This window comes from Seriola dumerili, unplaced genomic scaffold (assembly GCF_002260705.1).
Source record: "Seriola dumerili isolate Sdu_G_001 unplaced genomic scaffold, Sdu_1.0 BDQW01000073.1, whole genome shotgun sequence".
NCBI lineage: Eukaryota > Metazoa > Chordata > Actinopteri > Carangiformes > Carangidae > Seriola > Seriola dumerili.
In genome coordinates this window covers 5,205,150-5,231,628 of record NW_019174328.1, presented here as the reverse complement: position 1 = coordinate 5,231,628, position 26,479 = coordinate 5,205,150, and the positions used below count along the sequence as shown (strand labels likewise).

The window sequence follows — 26,479 nt, the reverse complement described above, 5'->3', positions numbered from 1 at the left end:
TTATTAGAAGACAAATAGCGGCGGTTTCTCTGTCTCAAACGCACAGTGAAAGTTGCATGTAATGCTAGTCTTGTCTGCTAGACGTGTCTATTTGACTCTCAAGTGCTTTGGGTTTCAGGACAGCATGGACCTGCTGTGCGCAAAAGGGCAAACAAATACATATAAACCCTATAATGTTATTCATAGGTCATTGATTTCTTCACACAGTAGTAGCTTTTTCATGCTAGAGGTTTTCACTTGCCATAGCAGGTACAGCACAGGTGTAATTAATCACATTAATTAGTGATGGCTCCATTCCATTAAGGCCACCATATGCATTTATGTCACTGAGTGAGCATGCGCGATACCTGAACCTGGAAACTAGTAAACCTAATTGGAATGCAGCCATCATTAATGATATTCACCACACCTGTGGTCTTCCTGCTTTGACATGTCAAACTGTCTGTTGGTTGTGTATTTAGGTTGTGAATATAGTACCACTTTTGGTCTAAAACCTTACCAACAGAAACAGGTCTGTTTGTGATTAAACTGTGTTCCTTGTTATATCACATTGTCTCAAGTGGACAACTGGTTCAGACAAATTTTGAGCCCTGACCTCAGGGATGTGGTCTTAATTGATAACTGGAACAAAGTTTGTTTGTAATCATTGATATTGTTTGTGAGCTTTATTTTGAATTTTATGGTGGTTCTCCTTTTGTGAAATAAAACGGTTTAGTCAGTGTCTAGTCCCCGATTTCGCTGACTCACGACTTATTGGAGTATATAGGAAACTTTTTAATGGTTATTAAAAATCTCTGAGCAGACATAATAATTAATCTTAGCTAGTCATTTGCAGTTTTAGCAGGTACCAGCACAGAACGAACATCAGAAAATCAGATTTCATATTCTGAGCATATACCCCTCTAGCTCAAATTGCTTTAAGAGGAGATCAAGGCGAGTCAAAATGTGACAGAAATTCTGAAACTTAAGGAATTTAATATAATTATTTTTTGAAATAGCGGTTTGGCCCAGGGCTAGACTGTAGGGTGAAACTGTAATATGTAGTACTGCCAAAGATTGATTGTTGTAAGTCAGGTTGGCACCTGGTTTATTCTTTGGCAAAATCAGCCTGATTTCAAAATGAGCAAAAAATGCTGAATTTTACCAGGATGGGGAGTATTGTGAGGGGAGGGAACTTTCTTAAATAAAATGAACTAAATAACAAAACAAGAGTATACTGAGTTTAAAAAAAAGACTTCATAGAATTAGATTTTATGTGACAGTAGAATTTGGTTCAGGGATGTCAGCAGCATGTAGTGATAGGACTTCCCATCCAGAACTCAAGTATAGCAAAATTATACAGGCTCCAGACACAACTTTGTATGTGGAGGCTCATATTTAATAAAGCACATTTTGAGCCCATCCTGTTCTCATGGCAACTAAGCTAAGCTATGAGATTCCTCAATGACCAAAAGTTCAGCAGAGTAACGAAGCACTTTAGTGTAGTCCAGAGAGCTTTGTTGTGTTCAACCTCAGAACTGCCTTTTTATTCATCCATGTAGAATAAAAGCAGCCTTGGGAATGACAGGAGTGGGCAAGAGGGAGAGAAAATACAGGAGGGATAGAATAGATACCCCCTGAAATACCTTTGATATAAACCTGACCTACTGTGAGATGTTACCAAAAGTTACCTAAGGAGCCTCGTATTTTTCACCAAAATATAGTAATTCCCTACTGCCTGAATATTTTAGGCTTTCATTTGCATTAGAGCCAAACCTGATATCTCAAGCCCCTTTGAGAAAAAGAGTACAGAGTTCCTATGATGGAGGGTATTGTTATATACTAAGCAACAAATCCTTGTTGTAGAAAGAGCCTAGTTTAGTAAACTATTATTCTGCTTTGTGGTGTTAAATCACATCCAGTTTATGTAAACTGTTCGAGAGGGACTGTTTTAATTGACCAAAGTCTTCACTGTGAGCACCGGGGTATTATATGGTGAAGATTTCACAATGGAGCACATAATTAGGATGAAGCTTGTTTTGCAGAACAGCCTGGTGCTGTCTGGAGAAACAGTAGCAAGCTGAGGATCTTTTGCAGTCAGTGAGGATGAACATGAGGACACAAGCTGTGAGGATTAAAGAGTGATACAGCAGTGCAGGTTAAGCATCAGCTGTGCGATCTACGAAAGTCAATCAATTATGTTGGAGTTTGTTGTTAAAGTACTTAGGCTGCACAGTTCAGTTCAGGTAACTAGGAGCTTAAATGTAGTTATAATTGTTATGACAAAGTAAGTTTCTCAATGTTCAATACTTAACAAGACACAGTGCAAAGAGTGGGTCACTGTATGATTTCAACAACAACACTCCTATCAATCAATCAGTCAATCACAGATCAATAAAATCACAGAGCAGCACAGAGCTGTAACAATGAAGGACAAACAATTCAAAGTGCAACGAAGCTTAGACAACATGGTGACCAAAGTGCAGTGGTTCTCAGCTGAGAGTCATGGAGAACCAGGGGTATTCACATTTTCATTCCAGCCAATCTTAACAACAGCCAGTTTCACTAATTAACAAGAACAGCCAAAGATGAGGGACTAATGAGTGAAATCAGCAGTTGTTGTCTGATTGGAAGGAGAACCTGCATTGTTTTGGGCCTCAATGGCATGTGGCTGAGAATGCTGATGTAGTAAGCAGGGTAGACCATCATTCAATCACGGTACATGTGTTCAAACATCTTGAATGACGAGCAGCTATCTTAATGAAGTGTGTTTGAGCAATACTCAGAATCCCTACCAGCTCCAGGGGTGCTCTTATATTGCTGATCCTATACTTTGACCATGGAAGCCAAAAGAGGATTTTAATGCATGAAGAAGGATCATATTATCAAAGATCACATTATTAAGGATCAGATTTTTCATAAAGTAATTTATAGAGCCAGGGAGGGGTGGAGCAGAAAAAGTTAGGGGCAGTACATGACTGATGAAAATGATGGCTGTACCAGTTGAGTGGCAGAGGATGAGTTTGTTTGGGGGCAAGACCTGCAACTAACTAATGCTTATATGGATGGTGGTCGTTTAAAGGAAAGGAAGGGTACTGGGAGACAGGTTGATGTGACATTAAGAGAAGAAAATAAACAGATCATTCAATTGATAGTGTAATGAATGTTACACTATTTATTTCCATTCTAGTCTATTTTAATTCTAGTACCAAGTTCATTTCCCTCTTTCCTATAGTTTTCATTCTTCAATAAGGTGTACTAACGTTATTCTTGCTAAAATCTATGATTACTTTCCTCGACAGAGAGACTGCTCCGTCTAGAACGCGAGGAGAGACGCAAGGAGTATCGTCGTCAAGATTTTATATCTCTGGACAAGATTCCAACCTGGAGAGAGGAAAACAGAGGTATGAAAACTCAGTGTTTGAGTGTATAGTGTCTATATAACAATTTTGTGTTTCATCTGAAGTATTTTGCCCATTCTTGTGCATTTAACCACACTTTCTTACCATGTGAAATTTCAAGCAAACCATGCTAAGGACCTCCAGACTCTGGTCAAAGGGAGAGAACCAATAGAGGTAGTTGTGTTCTGTGTCAGAAAGACTGAACAAGGCTTATATTGATCTCAGATCTGTCTTAAATGGAGGTGAGGTGATTCCCCAAGTTCCTCAGGAAATGAAGCAATGAACACAGAGGAAAGGAATTAGAGAAGTGTCACAGGACAGCACAATCCACATATAAATATGAACAAGGGTATAACAGACAAAACTAATGTGTCTTGGTCATAAATTTCTCTAGACAAGCAAACAGCATATATGGTAATTTTAAAAAACATATTAAATACAGGAAACATTTTTAAATAGCCCTCAAAACAAACCTAACCTTGTGAGTGATGTTTTTTCTGCAGAAAAAAACATTGCCTTCTATTATGTTTATATCCTCTAGCTTGCTAATCATATATCAAGGACATTAGTAAATTATGTAGATTTGTTTAACTCAGGAGACCTACAATGTAATTTTGGGGGAAAAAAAAAAGAAAATACAGAGAAAGTATTCAGACGTTTTTAACAGCCTCATGCTAAAATCATTAAAATACATTTTTTCCTTCATCAATCTACAATCACTACCGCATTATGACAAAGCAAAAACGGTACATTAGAAATTTAGCACATTTATTAAAAAGGTAAACTAAAATACCACATTGACATAAGTATTCAGACACTTTGCTATGACACTTGAAATTTAGCTCAGGTGCCTTCCATTTCTCTTGGTCATCTTTGAGATGTTTCTACACCTTGATTGGAGTCCACCTGTGGTCAGTTTAGTTGATTGGACATGATTTGGAAACGCACACACCTAAGATCTCACAGCTGACAATGTATATCAGAGCAAAAATAAAGCCATGAGGTCAAAGGAACTGCCTGCAAAGCTTAGTTTGCTTACTGGATTTTTTTTATTGGTGGAATAACAAAACAAGGAGTGGAGACACAGATCTGGGGAGGGCTACAAAAATATTTCTGTTGCATTAAAAGTTCCCAAGAGCACAGTGACCTCCATAATTCTTAAAAGACAGAAGTTTGGAACAACAAGGACTCTTCCAAGCGCTGGCTGCCTGGCCATACTGAGCAATTGGGGAGAAGGGCCTTGGTCAGAGAGGTGACCAAGAATCTGAAAGTCACTCTGAGCTCCAGATATCCTGTGTGGATTAGGGAGAAACTTCCAGAAGGACAGACATCACTGCAGCACTCCACCGTCTGGGCATTATGGAAGAGTGACCAGACGAAGCATCACCTAAGTGAAAGTTTGCAGAATAGCACCTAAAGGACTCTCAGACTGTGAGAAACAAGATTCTCTGGTCTGATGAAACCAAGATTGAACAGTCTGGAGGAAATCAGCATGGTGGTGGGAGCATCATGCTGTGGAGGTGTTCTTCAGTGGCTGCGACAGAGAGACATGTGAGATATCCTTAATGAAAACCTGGTGACGAGCACTCAGCACCTCAGACTCTGCCATAGGTTCACCTTCCAACAGGACGATGACTCTAAGCCCACAGCCAAGACAATGCAGGCGTGGCTTCAGGACAACTCAGAAAATCCCCAAATCCAGGTCTGCAAAGCTCATCGCATCACACCCAAGAAAACTCGAGGCTGTAATTGCTGCGAAAGGTGCTTCAACTATGTACTGACTAAAAAGTCTGAATACTTATGTCAATGTGATATTTCAGTTTTTACCTTTTTAATCAATTTGCAAAAAAATCAAAAATTCTGTTTTTGCTTTGTCATTATGGGGTATTGAGTGTAGGTTGATTGGGGGAAAAAAATGTATTTAAACAATTTTAGTTTAAGGCTGCAACAAAACAAAATGTGGCTGCAAAGATGAATGCACTGTATGTGTTTTATTCACCTGTGTGCAGGTACATGTGTAATGTTTGTAATACATTTCTAAAGTTGAGAACAGATTATGGTGTATCTGTATTTTATGAACACTAACATTCAGTAGAAATAGCAAATTATTGTAAGTTATTTACTTTCTTGTGTTTTTTACCAACATTGTGATGGTGAACTTTGATAAGCAAGATTTAAAAAAAAAAAAAAAGTGACATGATATATTGTTCACCAAAGCAATATTGTTTTCTAATTTATTGGAGAACATAGCCTAAACCCTGTATATTTAAAGTTGAATAAAAGGCAAGTGTTGTTGTTATTAAGGGTGCATGCAAGAAGAAAGTCTTAACACAGTAACAAACACAATTACTGTAAGAAAACACTGAAGAACCTACTAAAGTAAAGATTTGTTACTATTCCTTGTCAGCCAATTGTAGCAGAGCTTTAGAAAAGTCAAATAGTCACAAATCTATGAAAACTCAAAACTTGTAGTAGGACACAGTATGTTGGGGAAGATTAGGTTCATAAGTACTTGCAGTATTCTTAAACAGTTTAAGAAGTATAGAATGACATGAAAGTACTTAAACATCTTACTTTTAATACAAATAACTGTTTAGCATCAGTATTTCAGTAGGTCTGTTCTTGAAAACAATGAGCAAACCTCATATAGATAAAATTTACCGGATTGCATTTTTTTTTTTTTTTTTTTTTTTCAAGTAGCTGCATGAGATTCTGGAGGATTTTTGAATATTTCTCCCTTTTAATAATTGCTTTCTTTTTATTGAACATTTTATTTAAAGGATTGAAAGGGAGAAATAATTGAAAGACAGATACAAAATTATTAGTGGACTTATCTTAACGTGTAATATGAGAACTCTGATATAAAACCAGCACAGGCTACAATTGATGTTCAGTGAAGTGAGGTAGACTGGCAAATTGTTTAGGAGTGCTTGGTGATGACATCTACTGTAGTGTTTCTCCACATTAGATTAAACAAGGTATAATAACTTCATGTGGGAGGCTCTTAGCTGACAGTCTTCTTGGCTCATTCCTCAATAGATGAAGTATACAAAATAGCCATAGTAAAACTGGCTTGTTATACACAGTACTTACTGACTAATAAAATGGTGGCTCACATTTCAACACACAATTCGATTTTTTTTTTTTTCACTACATGAAAGGAGGAGGATACATATATAAATGACCAATTTAAATTCACAGTATCTATGTAAATGCTATCTGGACTATCACATTATCACATTTAACTGAATATTTTGTCTTTTCAAGTACATGTGAGAACCTTTCATTAATGTACTGTCTCTATTCAAAGGAACAAGATAGTGTATATTTATTGAGTGACACTTCCATATGTTTATGTTCTTTCTTTAATTAATGCAACAAGTCAAAGTTGTTGTTTTCTTTTTCAGTGAATGACAATGAGGAAGGGCAGGAGCTGACAGGTGGAGGTGGGCTGAGTGATAAAGTGTCTCTCTACAAAGGAGATATTACTGTCTTGGAGGTGGATGCCATAGTCAATGCTGGTAAGGATTCTGTTCTTTAACCTTTGGGAGCTGTTGGATGTGTTTGCTGCTTCCATGCAGCTCTGCTATTAAATTGTACTTGGCTGCCCTCTACTGTTAAGATTCAGAAAGACTGCTCATTGACTGAAATCCAGTGAATATTCAGATTATGTTCTGAAATTTTTCTTGCCTATCTTTTAAAGTTGTTTGCAGTTCCAGCTCTTTCTGCTACCTTGTGTCAGTGAAACACAAGATTGATGAGTGAATTAATTTTGATTTGGTTTACAGTTCTATTAATCTCATTTGTCAATAATTTGGTCTGCTTGTGCTATAATGATCAGTGGTCATATATCCAATGCTGCTGTTAGGGAAAACTTGGTAAAGATCTGTTGTGAGAAAAAGAGAGGATGTAGAAGCAGAGAGGGTTAGCAGAAATGCCTTTTTCAGAGATTTGTGCTACTGTTATGTAATTTTCTGCAGTCTGCACAACCTACACACATAGTCAGAGGTGCTAAAAGATTTCTTCACCTGTTGCTTCTGCAGCTGATGCTCAGGACCATTTTGCAGCTAATGTATAGAGTTGACAATCCGACACCATAGCTGCATGGTAGCAGTATATTATACCTCTGCTTTCTGCAAGTGTTTCACAACTTTTCCTTCACCATGCAGTATTTTTAAACACACAAATACACACTGCCACTGAGGCAGTGTGCATCTGGTGTGGAATTAAAGCTCTGTAATTTATGCAAGATTAATAGATGTGAAAAACAGCCTGCTCTGTTGGATAAGGCTAATGAATTTAATCTATTATGTAAATACCCATCCTGCTGAGGACAGGGTGACATGACATTCTGAATCATCATCAGCATCATGAAAAATACAAATGTAGTGTAGTACACTTAACAGACACCTGAAACACACCTAAATGTCATGACAATTGTCTCACTATATCAACATTTTGACCTTTTTATACATGAAACACTTGTAGCAGTTATTATGCAGTTTTAAGTAGTTTGTTGTTTGCACTGAGTTTTCTGATAACTGCTACATGTCTGAATTGTATTGTTGTATGCGTGCTCTATATAGAGTGCATTCGCAAAGTATTCAGACCCCTTCAGTTTTTTCACATTTTGTTTTGTTGCAGCCTTATGCTAAAATCAAAAATATTAATTTTATCCTCCTCAATCTATACTCAATGTCCCATAAAGGAAAAAGTGAAAACATTTGCAAATTTATTTAAAAGGAAGAACTGAAATATCACATTGACATAAGTATTTAGACACTTTGCCATGACAGTTTATTTACATTTGGCTCAGGTGCCTCCCATTTCTCTCTCATTTATCTTTGAGATGTTTCTGCACCTTGATTGGACCTGTGCTAAATTGAGCTGATTGGATATGATTTTTGAAAGGCACACACCTGTTTATATAAGGTCTCACAGCTGAACAAGACATGAGGTCAAAGGAACTGCCTGCAGAGCAGAGACAGGATTGTGTTGAGGCACAGATCTGGGGCTACAAAAAATGTCTGCAGCATGGGGAGTTTGGAACAACCAGGACTCTTCCTAGAGTCAGCCACCCGGCCGAACTGAATAGTCAGGGGAGAGGTGACCAAGAACCTGATGGTCACTCTGGCTGAGCTCCTGAGATCCCATGTGAAGATTTGAGAAACTTTCAGAAGGACATCCAATTCAATGTCTGGTTTTGTCAAAACTTGAAGCTAGGCAATTCAATCTTGGTTTCATCAGACCAGATAATCTCCTTTAGGTGCCTTTTTGCAAACTTTGACTCCTTCCAGCCACTCTGCCACAAAGCCCAGATCAGTGGTGTTGCAGTGATGGTTGTTCTTCTGAAAGTTTCTCCCTGGTGTTATAGTGTCTGTTCCTAGTATAGTATAGACTGAAAAGCATGAAACCCTCTTTAATTTCACTTTTCCACAATTTTATTCCAAAAATATATGAGGTCCATGTCCTTGTCAGTCAATATTTTATACAAATCAAGGTTAAGGCGCAGTGGGTAAGGTGAGCAGTGTTTCTATTAAGTGACTATAGAAATTGGGCGTATGAGAATGGAAATGAGGTTCGGGAGGGAACATTGCAGGTTTTTGTTTTAAACTATTGAATACTATTGTAGCACATGCAGGCAGTTTACTTAAGGAGTTAATGCTGCCAGACATCCAGGTTGTGATTGAGCTACATATTAGCCAAAAGGCAATTCGTTCTGTTTAGCAGGCTGTCAGAGGGTCTGAAAGGTTGAAAGAACTGCTGAAGCCTAATTTTCAGAAAATCTCAGCACTGCTTCTCTATTCATACTGCAGGGCTAGTTGTCTTTGTGGTTGGGCTGATAAGAACATATAGTAGTAGACTTTGTTGCCCAGTGTTAGTGTGACAGCTCTGTTCAACAGCAGTAGTATGTTGTGAATATAAGGTTTAATGTGAATGGAATAATCCAGGCCATGTTTTTTTAGGTCAGTGGTAACAAAACCTTTGATTTTAGAGTATGGCACTATGTTACATGAATTATGGTTACAAACTATTATTGCTCTTAACTATTTGTTAAATTGGCATGCTCTGGCTGTAGTGGCTCTTGTCCAAATTTTAGTGACTAACACGGTTGTGAGCTGCATGTGAACAAACATTGCGGATGTTGAGCAACGTACACAGATAAGATCTTTGGATAGTTTGTTCAACTTCTTTCTTTTCATCTATTCACTGTTTCCAATCTCTAGCCTGCAGTACTTCCATTTTCTCATGCTGTTTTTCATTTACGCCTGGCACCAGGAGACTGCTGTGTATGAAGTGTGGGACTTTTTTTTTTTTAGCACTGTGAAAGCATTAGTTCTGAGCTTAATAAACTGTCAGAATGCCTTTTCTCACGAGTCCAACATGAACTGCAGGCATACTAATCATGCGTATTGCAGGTAAATGTGAAGGTTGGCATGTTAAATGTATGGAAATGAAGGACTCTTTTCCGCTTTTTACATATTTAGGCTACTTATTGTACCCTGCATGTGTTCAGTGGACATGAATTGAATAACAACCACAGGAGCAGGTTGCCAGTATAAGCCTGTGCTGGCTTACCTACTGGCAGTTAACACTGGTTTGGCCTGTTTGGTCCTGCTGTTGAACAAGGTAATTCAATATATTGATATAATATAGATACTTCAATGTGAGACAGAATATCGAAGATGTTTCCAGATGCACTTAGTTTAGCTCACTGGAGTGAGCATCGACTCCAAAATGTCACCTCTTTAGGTAATAAGAAAATCTGCGTTGTTTCTGCTTGTTTGGAGCTGACATATTTTTTTTATTCATTTATTTTATTTTATCCCATAACAAAAACGCATTGAAAATGTTCACAACAGGGTTTTTCTGTGACAGCATATGGGTTGCAAAGGAGAAATGTCCTTAATTTTAGGGCCAGATCAGTACTGCTGTTCTGGTGGCTGCCTATAGCTTTTAGAGGATGTCAAGTTGCTTTATGTCCTCCATTAAAGTTTAATTATTAGGCTCATTGAGTTTTTAATTCTTCCTTAATTCTGTTTGGCTGGAGGTTGGAGAGGAGGTGCTCAAACTGTCACCTGAGTGAAAGCCTGGAGAGAGCAGGACAGGAGGGGCTGTGGTGACAATCAGTAAGCTGCAGGGGTAGAGGGCAGGATGGCCATTTCACAAGAAGGTGGCTTTGGTGGCTGCATCCAGCGCCAGCAGATGGTCTGATTCAGCCTACTGTTTTGAACGAGCCTGTAGTCGTCTGCCACCGCTCTGCATAAAATGTTAGACCCACCCTGCTCATGCTCTCTGTCTTCCTACTGTTTTTAAAGGATGAAAGCAACAGGAAAACAGCAACTCTTTTGTCCTGGTTATTGATTTCCTAAGTATGGAAGACTTTCTGCCAAGATATTTATTACAAGGTGCATTTTTCTCTTTTGTATAATACTGTGTTGTTCTGTAACCTTTACAAATACCCAACATTTTCCCTCATTGCTAATTCATAGACTCTAGTAACCCATGTCTTTAGCAGGTATCATTGAATTGGTATCGGACAATGATACATGGAAAGAGCAGACTATCACTATTAATCAAGATATTTTTCATAGACAACTGCAGGGTTCACTAAAAGTTGAAAGGACACTCAAACTAGGTTTTAAATTTTATGTATGTCATTACTGTTGCTTTTACATGGCAAACACAAGATAATGTCTTCCATTCACTTTGTCTTTGTGCGTGGAGTTCATGTGAGTGTCACCATCCCTTTCAGATCAGAATGAGGTCATAAAGATAGCAGTGAGAAGTGGAGAGGACTTCTCTTATCATGATGACTGTGGTAATTATGCAGAGGGGTTGACTCCTAATCCATTACCCACTGTAAACCTTTCCCATCTTTCTGTATTAGATCATTTTTTACAGGAGCCAATTTAGTGTGCACAGGGAATCTGGTTATGAACACTATAAAGAACCTGAAGGGGAGTTGAGTGTGAGAGAGGAAATTGGTATTCAGTTGTATGGGGTCACTTGTACTGCAGTCATCACAGTTGTGATGAGAGCGTTGACCCTCGGAGGGCAGAATAACATGATTCAATACAGACTGACTTTTATAAGTTTTCTGATATGCAGTCAATTAAAACAGTATTTGCCTGCAGGGTTTCTTGGCACACAGGCAGCATTGTTTACCTTCATAGTCATTCATGCATAATGTACAGGACATAAGGCTAGATGCCCTGGTCTAGTAAACACTGATTAGAATACATTATTCTGTGGTCAGAGCAAAGTAACATGTAGACACACAAATGTTTATGTTTCTGGATAATGTCAGTCATTATAATATTCAATATTAAATCATGACCAATTTATTAGCCTCGTGTAATGTGGGTTAAAGGAGTGTTAAAGGAAACAAAATTGGCTTCTAAATCTTCATGCTATGCTGTTTAATAACTTGTGTAAATTAAACCAGAACATGACATTGAATTTGTTGTCAGGTGGTTTGAAATAAGACTTGAATAAGATGAACAAATGGAAAAATGGTACATACAAGCATCTCTGAAGGTTACTTTCTTATAGGGATAAGGGAAGTACAAGGTGGTTCTGGTTCATCCTCACTCGCTTATTGAAAATCTTAGTAGTTGTGGCAGCAACAGTGTGGGATAATGGTGTGTAATGTCCAGAGAATATTATGTGGTTCTGTGGTCACAAGCCTTAATGGAGAGCATTGCCTTATTTATTAGGGAATGACTCTGAGTGCTCTGGTAATATTTTAGCTTGCAATGCAGAAGGCTTTCCAGAATGAAAAGTAGATATGGCATTTTTATTCTCATGCTGAGCTCTTGGTCTATAGACAGACTCTAAAAAACAGACTTTTCTTTGTCACTCTTCCCAACTTTAGAGTGCTTTTAAAGGTCTAGTTGTAATATATGACAACATATTCTTCTTTTTCTACTTTGTGAAACCGATACTCTCTTGTGAAATTGATTTGCTGTCCAAATCCTTATTTTACTGCATCAGTCTAAAATGTTTTTAGGACATTACATTGCTGTTAAGAAACGGGGACATTATCTAATTATTACTGAATAGGCTGTCTCAATAAAAGGCCATATGGGTGAACACCTGCCTCTGGCATGACATATAAAGGAAAAAAAATTTTTACAATTTACTTTATACTTCTTCATTTCCCTTAGTGATTGATAAACCCTATGGCTTTTGGTTTTGCTTCCTACTGTTTGGGGATCTTGTCAGCATTGGCTCTTCATTAGATTTTCTGTCAGGCCATGGATGTGCTGCACAACACACTCAGCCCCTGGAGAGTCTGGCTCGATGGATCTATATGTCGCTGCAGATTCACACCCTGTGCCATAACCTCCCTGAGTGATGCAGCCATGCTCCCAGTAATATGACTGCAATTCAGGGGCTCTCACTCTCTCTCTCTGTTCTCTCTTTCTCTCTGCTGCCAGTTGTGTATACATGCAAGTATACACACACACACACACACACACACACACACACACACACACACACACACACACACACACACACACACACACACACACAGTACATTAGAAACCATGACAGAGGACTGGTAACTTCTTGAGCAAACTTGTGATTGTTGCTCTGTCACACCAAGAATGAAAATCAATGCCCCTGGCTGAGAGAACTTGCTGCTCTGTTGAACAGTGAAATGACTCCGGTGAGTGTGTTGCATTGGGTCCTGCACTAAAAGGTCCAGTTAATCGTATCAGCTCTGAGAGAGATACAGCACAAGGACAGAGTTTTCCCTGCCATCAGGGTGTAAATGTGAACTGAGTTGACAAACCAGCTGGAGAGCTTCCCCCTTCTACTGATTTCAGCTCGATTTCTCCCCTCCCAGTGTCCAGATTGTGAGCAGCCTTGCAGCCTCCATCAGTGTTTGGTCAACGTCAAAGTTGTTTACCTAATCTCCTTGGCCTACACAGTGCCAACATGACCAAATAGAAATAATTTTTCACGAGGTGTGGCTAATGGAAAGTAATCATGGGAGTCTTTGCTGTCAGTGTGTATCTGGCTGGCACTTACAAAAATATCTCCCATTGCTTGCACTGCTAATGGTCTATGACCATATTGAGTGTTTTGGAGAATGAGCCTCCTCTTCCTTCATGGTCACGCATTTTGTGACCCAGCCGACACCCTCGCTCTCTTTCCAACACTCACACTTGAAAACGTAAACGCCACACACACCCACACAAAGTGGTGTTTATGCCGTGAAACTGACTGTGTTTTTGGAGAGAGGTGCCATTGCTAATGAAGAGGCCTGTCATTCAGGTCAGGTCCTCACTCGTCTCCCCAGTCGGCAGAGAAGTTAAGCCATTGTTGTCAAGGTCAGAAAGTCGCTGTTTGCATCCCTGTTTTTCTTCCTGGCCCCTTCCTCTCATCTCTGTTCCACCGCCCCCTCCTTGTCTGAAAGAAACATTTCAAAACACTCCGCCTTATGCTGCACACACGCCAGATCCCATCCATCAGGCCTGTGAGTAATTGAAAGGGTAAATGGGAACATTTGGAAAGAGTCTTTCACCACCTTCTGTTTCTCTTTTCTTTTGTCTCATACAAGTTGATGACCTTTGATAACAGTAAAAACTGTAGAAGTCACTTATAAAACATCAAAAGAAAAATTAGATGTTAAAACAAATAGTAGGTAGTGTTATCTTTTCGGGTTGGCCATCCATCCGATTCTTGTGAACCTGATATCTCACAAACATTCACTTAGACTTAAGGATGAATTGATTAGAATTTGGTGGTCAAAGGTCAAGGTCAGTGTGACCATGCATACAGTATGGGAAGGTGTGTGTGTGTGTGTGTGTGTGTGTGTGTGGTAAGGGTATGATCCTCTCAAGCTGATGAATAAAACTTTTTGTAGCAGTAGTATAAAGCAGGTTAAGCTTTCATTTACCAGGTAACATAGGCAGACCATCAGATGAATAGATCCAATGCTCATAAGTCTTATTTATCTATTGACCTGTAGGGGGCACTGTGGCTCCACCTAAGTATCACTGACATCTCTGATAGCAGAGTACCTTTGAGAAGTGGGATGACTGAGCTGGTTCTGCATTTCAGATGGATAAATTCCTTTTTTCTGCCTCCCCTTCACAGATGTTTCTTTAGAGCTGTTTGCGGTGACAACTGGAAATTCCAAGGCACCTTATAGATTGTCAGCATCTGCCTCTCAAGTAGGTTAGAAAAATGTCTGAAAAATATTGTGCTGTTTTTGGAACAAAATTAAACAGTTTAAAAGAAACACATGCTGATTTTGGAGCTCAGTACAACGTTTCAGATGTTACGGTATTATTAGCATAGAAGAAGTGTTTTGTCCTTCAGTTTTAGCTGAAGATGTGGAGATGCTGTTGTGTAGTTGTATGCACAAAATGGGGAGTGAGCTCTTTTATCTGTAAGAGAATGTGGGGAGATGCTGGTTGAGACTAGCCCTTTACTAACAGAGTGAAGTACAGGGGAAAGGAGAAGGTTGGAGAAATCAACCCTTGACTGCTGACTGTATCTCTGCACAGTCCCCAGGCAGTGTATTCTGCATGGTCGTCAGCAGGCGATTCACTAGTCTTCAACACAACCCACTTTGAACACCATTTGCCCTGCGTCTGTCTCCTCCAATGTTTTCTCCCGTTCCTTCATTTCCTTCATTTTTCAGTTTGTCTCAGTTTATCTCCAGTCCACCAAATATTGTAAACCTTTGTGGAAACAAACAAATGCAAGCCATGTACACAGAGAACCTGGAAAAGTGTGCACCTTAGCAGAAATACTGATGAGCTACTCGGTTACAAGCCTGCAGTGGCAAGGTTTTCTATAATGGCTTCCTATGTATAATGGCTAGGTAATGGTAATGATGCAAGTAATGAGCAACATAATGTTACAAGTAAGTAAAGGAATATAAAGCACACATTTTGGCAAGGGCCTTTTATTTGAGGGATGTAATTTTCTTTCACCAGACACTCCATTTGATAATTTTATGCTTTAGCTTCACAGTACCCATTTCTTCAGAGGGGATGCAGTGGTTAAAATAAATTCATACTTCTGGAACATGAAGTTGTGTTGAAGCAGAAATGAAATAATCCAGTGCAGCAAAGTCTTTTCACCTAGAACGTCAGTGCTTTATGGAGATATGAAATTATGTCCTCCTCACTAGTTTCCTGTTTGCTAAACACAAAAGTCACCCCATATAAGAAGACCTCTAAGCTACTGAAATGAAAGACTGTGATGTTTGCTGAGTAGCTTTAAATGAGAATACAATTCCTATAACCCAGGGCAGTTCATTCAATATTTGTGAGCATGTTCAAGTTTGTCTCAAAGCTGAGGAACCAGGGGCTATGTTCATAAAAGTATCTCTCAACTGGCCATTTTGAATGCATTTTAAAATAACTGATGTTTCTCTCCTAGTTTTAAAAGTTTTATTTAAGAGTAATTCTCAGAGGAATATGGTGCTGTTATATTTCCAGAAGCGTATTCATAAGTCCTTCTAAGGCGAAGGTTTGCCTCTAACTAGGCAATTGGGGAATACACACTAAGAGGAGATGCCATTTCACTTCTAAACTTATATTTCTCTCAAAGAATTTTGAAGAGAGTTAGCTGGAAGTACTCAAGTGTAGGTGACATTTTGTGTGTGTGTTTAACAATAATCATGATGCTCAGAGGCCTTAAGTTGATGTGGTTAACTGGGAAGAATCATGCCAAAATTAATCTGTCCCATAAATCTCAACAATATTCAGTTAACAAGAGAGCACCTTTTCTCTGAGTATTTTCTATATTTAAAGAAAGAGATAACACGAGAATATTTCTTAGCTGGCTTCAGGGAGGGAGGGGCGTCTGTGTGTGTGTGTGTGTGTGTGTGTGTGTGTGTGTGTGTGTGTATTTTTATTATTTATGCTGAAATCCATGTACTGTACAAATTAAGCTAATTGCTGCATAATATAATGTCATGCAGCAGATATAATGTTGATAGACTCTGATTGTATTAGACTTTTGATCCCCAAATTATGTTTTATAGAAACACTTGCAGTACCAAACCAGAAAACATACACATTTTTTAGAAAATCACCCTAAGACCTTTTCCATCTTCTGTAATGAACCTGGTTCATAACAACAGCAGCCTTTCCTAGATTGAAAAAAAATGGTGTAAATTCAAAACAACATAACTTTTGAAACCTTGCAAAATATAATAAATGTGAGAAGGAAATTTGTTGTAATTCTTTTTGGGAAACTGTCAGCTTGTTGACAGTGACAAAAAGCTCTCTATGGTAATGGTCCTGACCTTAAAGAACAGTGCTGCTGAAGACTCCTTAATAGAAGTTAGATTGTCCCAAGGAAAACATGCTGACAGTTAGTGGTTTTTATACGTACATGAGTATGTATACAACTAAACAATTCTTGATCTTAATTTCTGGAAGTAATGTGAATCTTCACAAGACACGATAAGTTACACAAACATAACAGTACCCTAACCTTCCCTGTGTAACTGCAATCTGTAGTAGTATGTTGTGGTGTTGGAGAACTGGTGTGAAGCAATATGTCATAGTGATGAACTGACCTGTGATTATGTTTTAATTGAGCATCCTTTATCTATTGTGCAGTCATAATGAAAATACTCTTGGCAAACATACTGACTGACAAATGTACTCTTTGAGGCTTCGTGGCTGCACAGTTGTTGCCCTTGTGTATGGTAATGAAGCACTGACTGGACATTCTGATGAAATGGATTTCCCTTTTGTTGACACAAGTGATTGTGTGGTTACTGTAAGGCTTAGGGAGTGTGAACTCATTATAGACAAAGACCTCCGTTCAGTGGAATAGTAATGAAAGTGAGGCAAAGTCCTGTTGGCTATGATGAACGGTAAGCTGAATGTGAAATGTCTGGGAGATATGATTCCATTAGGCATTATGGAGTTATTTTTTTGACAGGTCTTACAGCTTACAAGTCAGTGTTTAATGTAGCTTCCATGCAGACAATGAGTACTAATGAACTCCAAAACCACAACCCATTTGGGCTCATTTATGACAAAACTGATATCAACACTGTTCATTGTATTACAGAAGGTACTGTATAATGTAGGATTTTATTTCATCCGTTGATCATTTAACACTGTTATTAAGGTAGCAATGCTTTGTTCATTGAGAATATTCAGTTAGATGTTTGACATGTCTGTGTTAGCAATTCCCCAGAAGAACAAAGAGATTTTTAGGTTGACCAAGAAGTTAGATTTGATTTTAGTTCAATAAGGGACTGCTACATGGGAAGGAATTTTCAATGAGAGTAGAGAACAAAAGGCTGAAAAGAGAATGCTTATGTCTTGAGTGCCAGTGAGTGAAGAGGTGGTTAATGCAGCAGGGTTCAGGGGGTTGCTTATATAGAGTAGTTATAGACAAGATGATGATTTGTTGTGATGTACAGGGGGAGAGCAGTGAGACCTGACTTGGAGATCGTGTGACCTCAAACAAACTGCATTTGTTTAACCTCGCTCAGCTGTGGAGCTATAATGGGATGATGGCTTCTGCCATTAGCATGATGAAATGGACAAATAAGTGACTTTAGCGAAACCCACTCAAGTAAGGGCTGCAATTTGGTTGGCCTTTGATGCTTCACTTGGCTATAGAAACAATTTAATCTCTTTAATAGAATTTTAGCCCCCTCCCCACCATCACCACCACCACCACCACCACCACATGCACAAACAAAGCAGATTAAGGTTCCCAATAAGGCGAAGCCGAAGCAGTTTTTGTGATGGAACAGAATTCCCAATAATGTGGGTGGTATTGGGGTTTTTGTCTGCCACATATAAACACTGGCGAGAGACACCCTCAACACAAACCAATGCTGCAGTTTTGCTTAAGCAGGGTTATGTTTGTGGATCCATTTTACGAGGGAGACCCCAGGACAACAGCAGCACATCATGCTTTACATAAAGCTATAGAGTGACCCATAAATTGATATATGGGTAGAACAAAAGACAGTTGGGGTGAAAGATAGATAGAAATAAATATAGATAGAACATAAAATATATAAAACATGAAGTAGATTCATACACAGATAAAATAAGACATATTACCTTGCCTGCAGAGCAATGAAATCTCCCTGTACTATAAGCTATATCTAGGTTACTGCATTATTGTGTTGTGCTTTAGCTAATTATATCTCAAGTGGCTGAAATTCAGGCTGTTGTAAATAGTGATCTCCTAAGCAGCTACCACACAGTCCTGTCTTTTGATATGAGCACTAAGCACTACCTGCCATGAGCAGGTGTTGATTAATTTAGAAGAATATAATTTACCGTGGATGGATGTAAAAGGCGAAAAAGTAGAGTAAAGGAGAAAATCTTGTGTTTGTCATCTGAGTTTTTTTTCATGGGTTGTGCCACTTAGACAAACATGAAGACAAGGTGCAAAGACACTGTATATTTATAGGTATACTTTGAAAAGCTGACAGGTGAGGGGAAAGAACAGGAAGGGAGAAGGAAGTTATAACTGGCAGAAGACTCAGAGGAGAATGTTGTGTACTCTCAGCAGATTTAATTTGCCATATTCCCTGGGTAATCACATACCACATGGCCAACCTCCAGCCACCACAGTCCCCCAGGGGCTGTGCCATGTTGTTGATGAAACACATCACATTACAGTTGTAGGTGCATTTGTCATGGGTGGGTGTCTTATGAGTGGTGGTAAAAACAAGTTAGCTTCATACTATATGTCCAAAGGCTTGCAAAACTTTTTGCCGCTAGACACAATTACGATGCTACATATATATACTGTGTGTGTGTGTGTGTGTGTGTGTATATATAGCACATAAGTATATCTGCAGGTTAATATGATTTTTCAAATAACTGCACTGACTAATCCTTTCATCAGCTGCCAATATTTTTAGCTTTTGCAACTTTATATATCTATCATCCTTCTCCACTTGTACTCTCTTTCACAGTTTTCTTTCATAGCACAATAATGGAAAACCATTGAGCCAAAGCTAAAATGCACTGCTGTCAAGCCTAAACAGAATATGACAAAGCTGTATTATTATTTTAACATTGAACTTCATGATGTATAAGCTGTTGTCTTCAGCAAACATTTTTGTTGGATCTCTGCTCTAATGAGCTTCCTTGTTTGCCTCTGTTTTTTTTTTTTAAGTGTGACTTTATTGCATATGTCTATTATAGATATAGCTCTAGGGAGTTGCCAGGTTGAGAGGATGACATATGGGCTGCTGTGTGAGGATGAAGTGAATTATAAAACATTGCATTCAGTGTTTGTATGACAATAGTTTTTGAATACATTTAACAACAATAACAACCTCATTTTTGAATGCAAGATTCCAGGTGTGTGTGTGTGTGTGTGTGTGTGTGTGTGTGTGTGTGTGTGTGTGTGTGTGTGTGTGTGTGTGTGTCTGTGTGTGTCTGTGTGTGTGTATAACTAATTTAAATATTTGGATAGGTGCAATAAGATACAGTTATTCCTAGCACTCAGCTCTTTCCACATTCATAGCTGTAGGACAGGACGTGGGCATTTAATTAGTACACACTGCATACACAATCCACACTACAGCAAAATATAATTCAACAGACCACAAAAACAGCTTATCACCAGGAGAGTATATCATAACCCTTGGAGTACAATTTCATGTATTCATAGCAAAAAGCAATTACTTCACCTCAATTTTTAAAATATATTTCACTACTCACTGTAGGCTTTGTTAATCTTGCTAATTGTCATATCACTGTACTCTCTCAATTACTCATGAATTACAAATTGAAATGTAACAGTTGAAATAAGACAAAACACAGGGTAAAACATTTTACCTGTCTTGTGTTTAGCAAAATAACTTTTCAGAGCTTACCATCTGATGCAAGGCATTGCACATAGTTACAGAACAGGTAAACATATGTAGGAGGGTTTATCAAACTTGACTGCCCTTTGAGCTTGAATATTGCAAATGACTTACTCTGACATCTCCCCTCCTCTCTTCCTTTATCCTTCTTGAGATGGTCCCATACTTGTAAGTCTTTGCAAAACAGAAGAGAATATCAGTGTGTGTGTGCAAGAAAATCATAGTGCCATGAATCATTATAAAGGTTACTTAAGTAATGCAGTCATCAGATTTTAAGAGCTGTTTTTGCTTCTTACTGTAGTCATATTGGCCAGTTGTGTAACTCAATGCTCTAGCACTAAATTTCAAGTTTACAATCTTAATACGTCCAGCAGAACAGCAGTAGTGCTCATTTGGCACTATTGTTGTATTTGATTGAATTATATTGAGATGCAATTCTTAGCATATCACGTCCACTAATGCAAGTAAATGGATGGAGATAAAACACTAAAAACAGAGCGGACATAAGATGGACATAGTAACCTGTGATGATTGTTTCTGTAAGTGTTTTACATCACACAGGAACACTAGTATGTTAACGGAGCGAAGTCCTCAAAACAGCTGCACAGTGATTCCCATTTAGGAGACAACTCAATTAACTGTTAGCCAATTAATGCTGCCTGTGCTCCTGAAATTAATGAGGAGGCATGTCGGTGCAGACCAGCGGGATGGAAGGAGAAGGAGAAGGTCAAGCAGTATTTTCATTGATGATTTTGTCCTGTGCGATACTTCGTCCAACCTAAGTAGGAAATTTGTGATTACTTCTAAGCAGGACATGTTGAAAGGGAATCTAACGGGTAACAAGTGAGGTCGGAATGTCTGTGATACAATAAGGTAACCCTGTTTTTCTAAATATGTGCTTCCTCTATTTCTGTGAAATATATCAATTCGCACCGACTCCAACAGAAGGGCAAGAGGGATGAGAATAACTTGACTTAAAAACAAACATCCCTTCTTTTTACCAGTAATAAATTGTAACTTTTTGCTTTGTTCTTATGCGAAGTGTGTGAAACAGGATTCCACTGTTTGCCTGAGGCAACTGATTGCTTAAAAACAGACTTGCTAACTCTTCTGTGAGATACTGTTTGGGATTTTCCAGTATGAAAAACCCGAGATCTGGATTTTGTGTCCTGGGACGCTATAGCTTTTAGGCATTTTAAAATTTGCTGTAAGAAGCTAGATTTGACTGACTTGCGGGCTATCCCCCAAATGAGAGACTTGGCTTTGGGTGCCTTAAACCCTGTGATGAAATAGACCTGAAGTGGAGAAATACAGCAGTCAGAGTTGAGAAGCAAGTGGAGGTTGTCAGCTGGCAGAAGATTGATGTGATTCAAAACAATGAATAAAGTCCACTGTCCTTTTTTGGCAAGTCAGCACAGCCTAGATTCAAAGTGTGAGGGTTAGAGTTATGGGATGCCGTCATTAAGTAGAAAGAGGAGTAGGGCACCATCATTTTTTTCAACAGATACTGTGATTCTTGCTGTTAGCGATAATAAACGCATTTTAATTTTATATTGTTTTAATCCTAAGTTTTTTGGAACAAGAAGCAAGCTATAAACAATATCCAACAGAGAGGGGGCAAAATTATGTTTACCAATCCTCAGATAGTTTGGCACTCCAAAACACAGATTTTTTTGTTGTTTTGTTAGACTCATGGAAGTTGGCATAAATCGTCAATAATTTTTTTTTTTTTTTTTTGTTGGGCTTTCTCAAGCTGTGTAAACACACCCAGTGCCACTTTGTAGTAGCGACCAGGGAGATCTTGTGTTTGTCCCAAAAATCCATGTGCGTATGTTTGAGGTTTGGAAATGTTAAGAAGCCAAGTCAAGCAGCATGGCATGAGGAGTGTATTGCCTCCCTCTGAGAGCTTCATTATGGTAAACTAGGTTTAGGCTTTCACTCTAAACACCAGCTGGTGTCTCAGTCACAACCGTCTGCTGTGGTATGTCAACATATTTAGATGTTAACAGTTCCTTTTTATGACAGTTTCTTTCAAGACAGGAAATTCCTGGTACAGAGGATGGAGTTTGATCTGCCTTACAGGTATTTTTGGGAGATTATAGTTTTGTATACTGGCGTATTATTAGATTATTTAAAATTTTAACTATTTGTTAGGAGAAGTAGTCGTTGTCAACAGTAATTGTTTGTTTCTATACAACTTTGGCTCATAATTTACTATTGAATTTCCTCAAAACTCCAGGCAGCACCATTGACAATTCTCCTGATTTTGTTAATGCCTGAATCAGCACAATTACTTCTGCACTGTGAAGCCAATTATCTTGTATGCCATCGAAAGCAAGCCGTAGCACAGTCCAATTTCAGTTGATATCCCTCATTTATTCATGGTTTTTCTGTCACTTAAGGTCAAATAGACATCTGTTAGTGCTGTGCATGCTACAACACTGTCAAGATTAGCCCGTTTGCTCTCATTTGACCCAGAGATGTGGAGCTCCTGGCAGTCATGGAATGAGCAATGTTGAAAGAAGTCATCTGATGTTGGTTCTGCTGAAGACAGTAAAGCTGTTGTTGGGATGAAAGTCCTTTTCCGTCTCGTATCCTGCTTTTTTTGAAAGCTGATGGGTGAAATCCTACAGAATTTTTATGGTTGCTAACTTTATGGTAATTTTCCATTTAAGTGTTTCTCATCAAAACTTTTTTTGACGTTTTCAACTTAGCTACTGGGGTGTATGTATCCCATTTTTTTCTTCCTTAAAAGAAGCAGGGATGTTTTAAGAGGTAGAGCACATGAATAGCCTAGATGAAATTTTGTTTTCACTTTTACTCCATCTCTCAAATCTGTGTTTGCTCCTCTCCTCTGTGAAGAATCTACTTAAGAGCCTTGTCCTTGTCTGAGACATGTTCTTCTTTCATAGAAGGGTGTTAGGTGTGAGGAGGGAGAAGATGCATGTGCACACATTGTTTTTCAGGCTCATTCCTGAGATCCTCCAACCAGAGAGTTGATGGAGAGGTCTTGAAAACCTGTGTGCTTGGAGATTAATCATCATAAGGGACAACAGGCCTGTGCTTCATACTGCCAAATGGTGCATGGGACAATGCACCGCTCCTGTCTGCATTCCTTGGGTGCATGTTTCATCCACTTCTTTTCCATTCCTACGGCAAAGCATTTGTAAAAACAGCTTTGTGGGTTTCAAAGTTATGTTAATATTCAAAAGAGAGGAATATGTTGGCATCTCACACCAACAGCTACAAAGGCCAAGCATACATTCACATGTGCCGACACAATATTTTGCCCATAGGCAAACATTAGGGTCAGGTCTGGGCTTCATTAGGGAAATGCACTCAATTGCAATTAGTGGTGAACATATTCTTCCATGCACTTACCCTTTGATTGCATTGTTATTGCACAAAGGCAAGATAGATGGCTGTATATTTGACGCTGTGTACTTTTTCAATTAGCAAAGTTTTCTGGGTCTATGGCTATGTGTCCCACGGGCACAGTACATGAAGCAGGCAACCTGAATAGAGCAAAGCTGGGTTTGAGTTCATTAACAATTAGCTGAACTAAAAACACATTGGATGTTACAAATGGAGATTGGATGGTACAAATGGAGGATTTTGTGGTTTCTCGCAGTCACTTTAGTACCAAATTCACCATCTCGCTATATAACCAGCATCCAGGTCTGAATAATTTAATATACAGACTTGTCCTTCAAGAGACTGCAGTGAAGTGGCAAATGTGACAGTTTTTGACAAATGTGACATAATTATTTCATCTTCCAGAGCATGGGAAGCAAAAAGAATTCAATATTAAGTGATTTCAGTGGTGGCAGTGCTAATAAAACAATTTGTTGCAGTAGTGGTGGATCGACAGGAGGTTTTACCCATTCATTTGTACTTTTATGACTGTGAGGCAGTGTCCTCCCAGTCAGGGCCACAGCAAGAGGCCAGGAGGCGGAAGATGAATACCTGATAGCTACACTCCCCAGATATTACTAAATGAGCAAACTGGCAGTTTACAGCTACCTCTCAATGTAACCTGCATGTTTTATAGATGAGAAGAATCTCACTAACTGTCAGAGAATGAAAGCACATCTCAGGATGGAACCATAATGGCCTCTCACTAAAATGAGACAGGGCTTTATGGGTGTTTATCATTGCACATTTCACCAACTTTCTTTTACGGCCCAAAAGGAGTTGACAACAAAGCTTGAGAGAACGTTGGAGCTTTTATTTCATTAGCCAATATGTCAGATTGATCAGAGAGCACAAGAAATGTTCCGGTGCTTCATCATTCAGACAGCAATTAAAGTGAAAGCACTACTGTAAAAAGATCAAGTAAATACCTGCTGGTGTCTACTAACTGCTCCATTCCCCACAGGACTTTTAATGTTATGCTTGTTTCATGTGCTGTTTACGTGTTCATGATGAGGAGCCTTGGTGTCTTTCTGTTTATATTGTGTTTATCAACCCTGTCATCCCTCACTTGACTTTGCATATACTGGTTATGAGCAACAATATTAGTGTGCAAGCAGCATTGGTTTTTAGAGGGTGATGCTAATAAATGTGTTTTAAGACTAAAGAGTTTTGTGTCAGTAATTGAAATCTTTTAATTTGACTATTTGCATGTCAAATATGCAGATTTAGTCTCTGAGCTATTTTCTTGTCAGGGCTTGAGACAAAACAATGATGAGCTCTGTCAGACCAAACAAATTAAATTCTTTTATGGTTAGCAGCTTCTTAAGGCAAGGTGTTTTTTAAAAGAACTGTTTTACAGAAACAGTATAAACCAGTTATACCAATGAATAATATGTGAAAAGGAAATCCTAATTTTACTTGAGGTTTTCAAGATAGGGGTAGATGAGTTAAGGTTGAATTGAAAATTGAATTTGAGACATAAGTGTCTTAAAGTGTCTTTCATAATTTACCATAGAGCTTTAACCTCTCATATGTCGCTGTCTGTTTTAGAAACAATGCTCAACGTATACAAAAGTTACAGGATACATGGTCACAAGTTTTCAAATCAAAAAGTTTCCTTACATTTTTCTTCTGACCACTGGGAGGTCATCAGGAGCTCATATGCCTGAAAGTGCTGAATTAGCGTTGAGTGGACAAAGATGGAGACTCGCAAGGAATTAGCAAGCAGGTAGAACAAAAGGGCTTTCTTGGAAGCTAACAGGGCTCATCAGTTTTCTCAATTAGTTGGCTGCTAGGAGACAGCGACCGAAACGACTTTGGCAAAGAGAGTTTATTAAAGTTACTTGGAGTGGATGGCCAAGAAGCTGCAGTCTTAATAATTCCCATATTATTTGATTGTGGTGTAATAAAAGCTTAATCGGTAATCAGTTTGATGGTATTGCTGTATTCCAGCATGTGTAGCATCTAAGCAGCAAACGTTATGCAGATTTTGTGTGCTATACATTTGTATGAAATTGTAGTCTTCTTATTGTCGTCATCCTAAATTTCCATCTCTGGGTTTAACTCTACTTTCTAACATTTAGCTCTTTTCTTTCTCTTTTTTTAGAGTTCACCCGCTTAGGCAGTACAGTTCAGGATCTTTCTCCTAGTGTTAGTGGTAGTCTTGCGTGTGAAGACTGAGATTTTGATCTACAGTAGTCCTTAACTGTTGTCTTGAGTCAGGTGTGAGAGGGCAGATGTCACACGCCTGATACAGACCAGGCACCGGTGGGAGCTGCTGGCCCTCTTATTGCTTTACTAATGCCTCAGGCCATCAAGCAAATGTGCACCCATCACAGTAACTCAATAGCTCTCTCCACACCACTCTTCAGTGTCTCAACACCTTTCCAAGGTTGAAAAATGCCTTACACCAGTTAGCTCCCCAGGATGTTGACCCGGCAGTGCAGGTCATCACTCTGAGACAAAGAGATTCTTATCAGACCAGTCGCCCTCTCTTCACCCACCTCTATCCCCTGCCCCTCACACTGTGAGCAATGACTTCTCTGAAACTTAATATCAGTGATATCATCAAGGTGCTTCTTTACCCCTCTCTTAGGACTGAGAAGGGTGTTGTGAAAAAAATACCATCAGGCAATTGGCTGATGAAGGGTGCCTCCAGGGAGTGTCGGTCAGTTTGGTGCCATTAAGTGGTGTGTAATACAAGACTGAGAGAGAGACAGAGAGAGAGAGAGAGGAGGCGGTCGGATAATTGTGAATGAGGAGGTTAATGCTCCATAACTCATTTTCCTCTTTTCTCCCCCCAGTAATTCAACAGCAAGGAGAAATTACAAGTGGTCCAATCCATTAT

The 26,479-nt window shown here is 38.9% G+C and overlaps 1 protein-coding gene across 2 annotated transcripts in view; it reads left to right on the top strand.

Moving 5' to 3' along the window:
• macrod2 (MACRO domain containing 2) overlaps positions 1-26,479 on the top strand; it is a 401,391-nt gene that overhangs the window by 660 nt on the left and 374,252 nt on the right. For both annotated transcript variants that reach the window (XM_022743689.1, XM_022743688.1), the window contains exons 2-3: positions 3,282-3,383; positions 6,788-6,901. In XM_022743689.1, the coding sequence (XP_022599410.1) occupies positions 3,282-3,383; positions 6,788-6,901 (216 nt within the window). The remainder of the gene's footprint in view (positions 1-3,281; positions 3,384-6,787; positions 6,902-26,479) is intronic.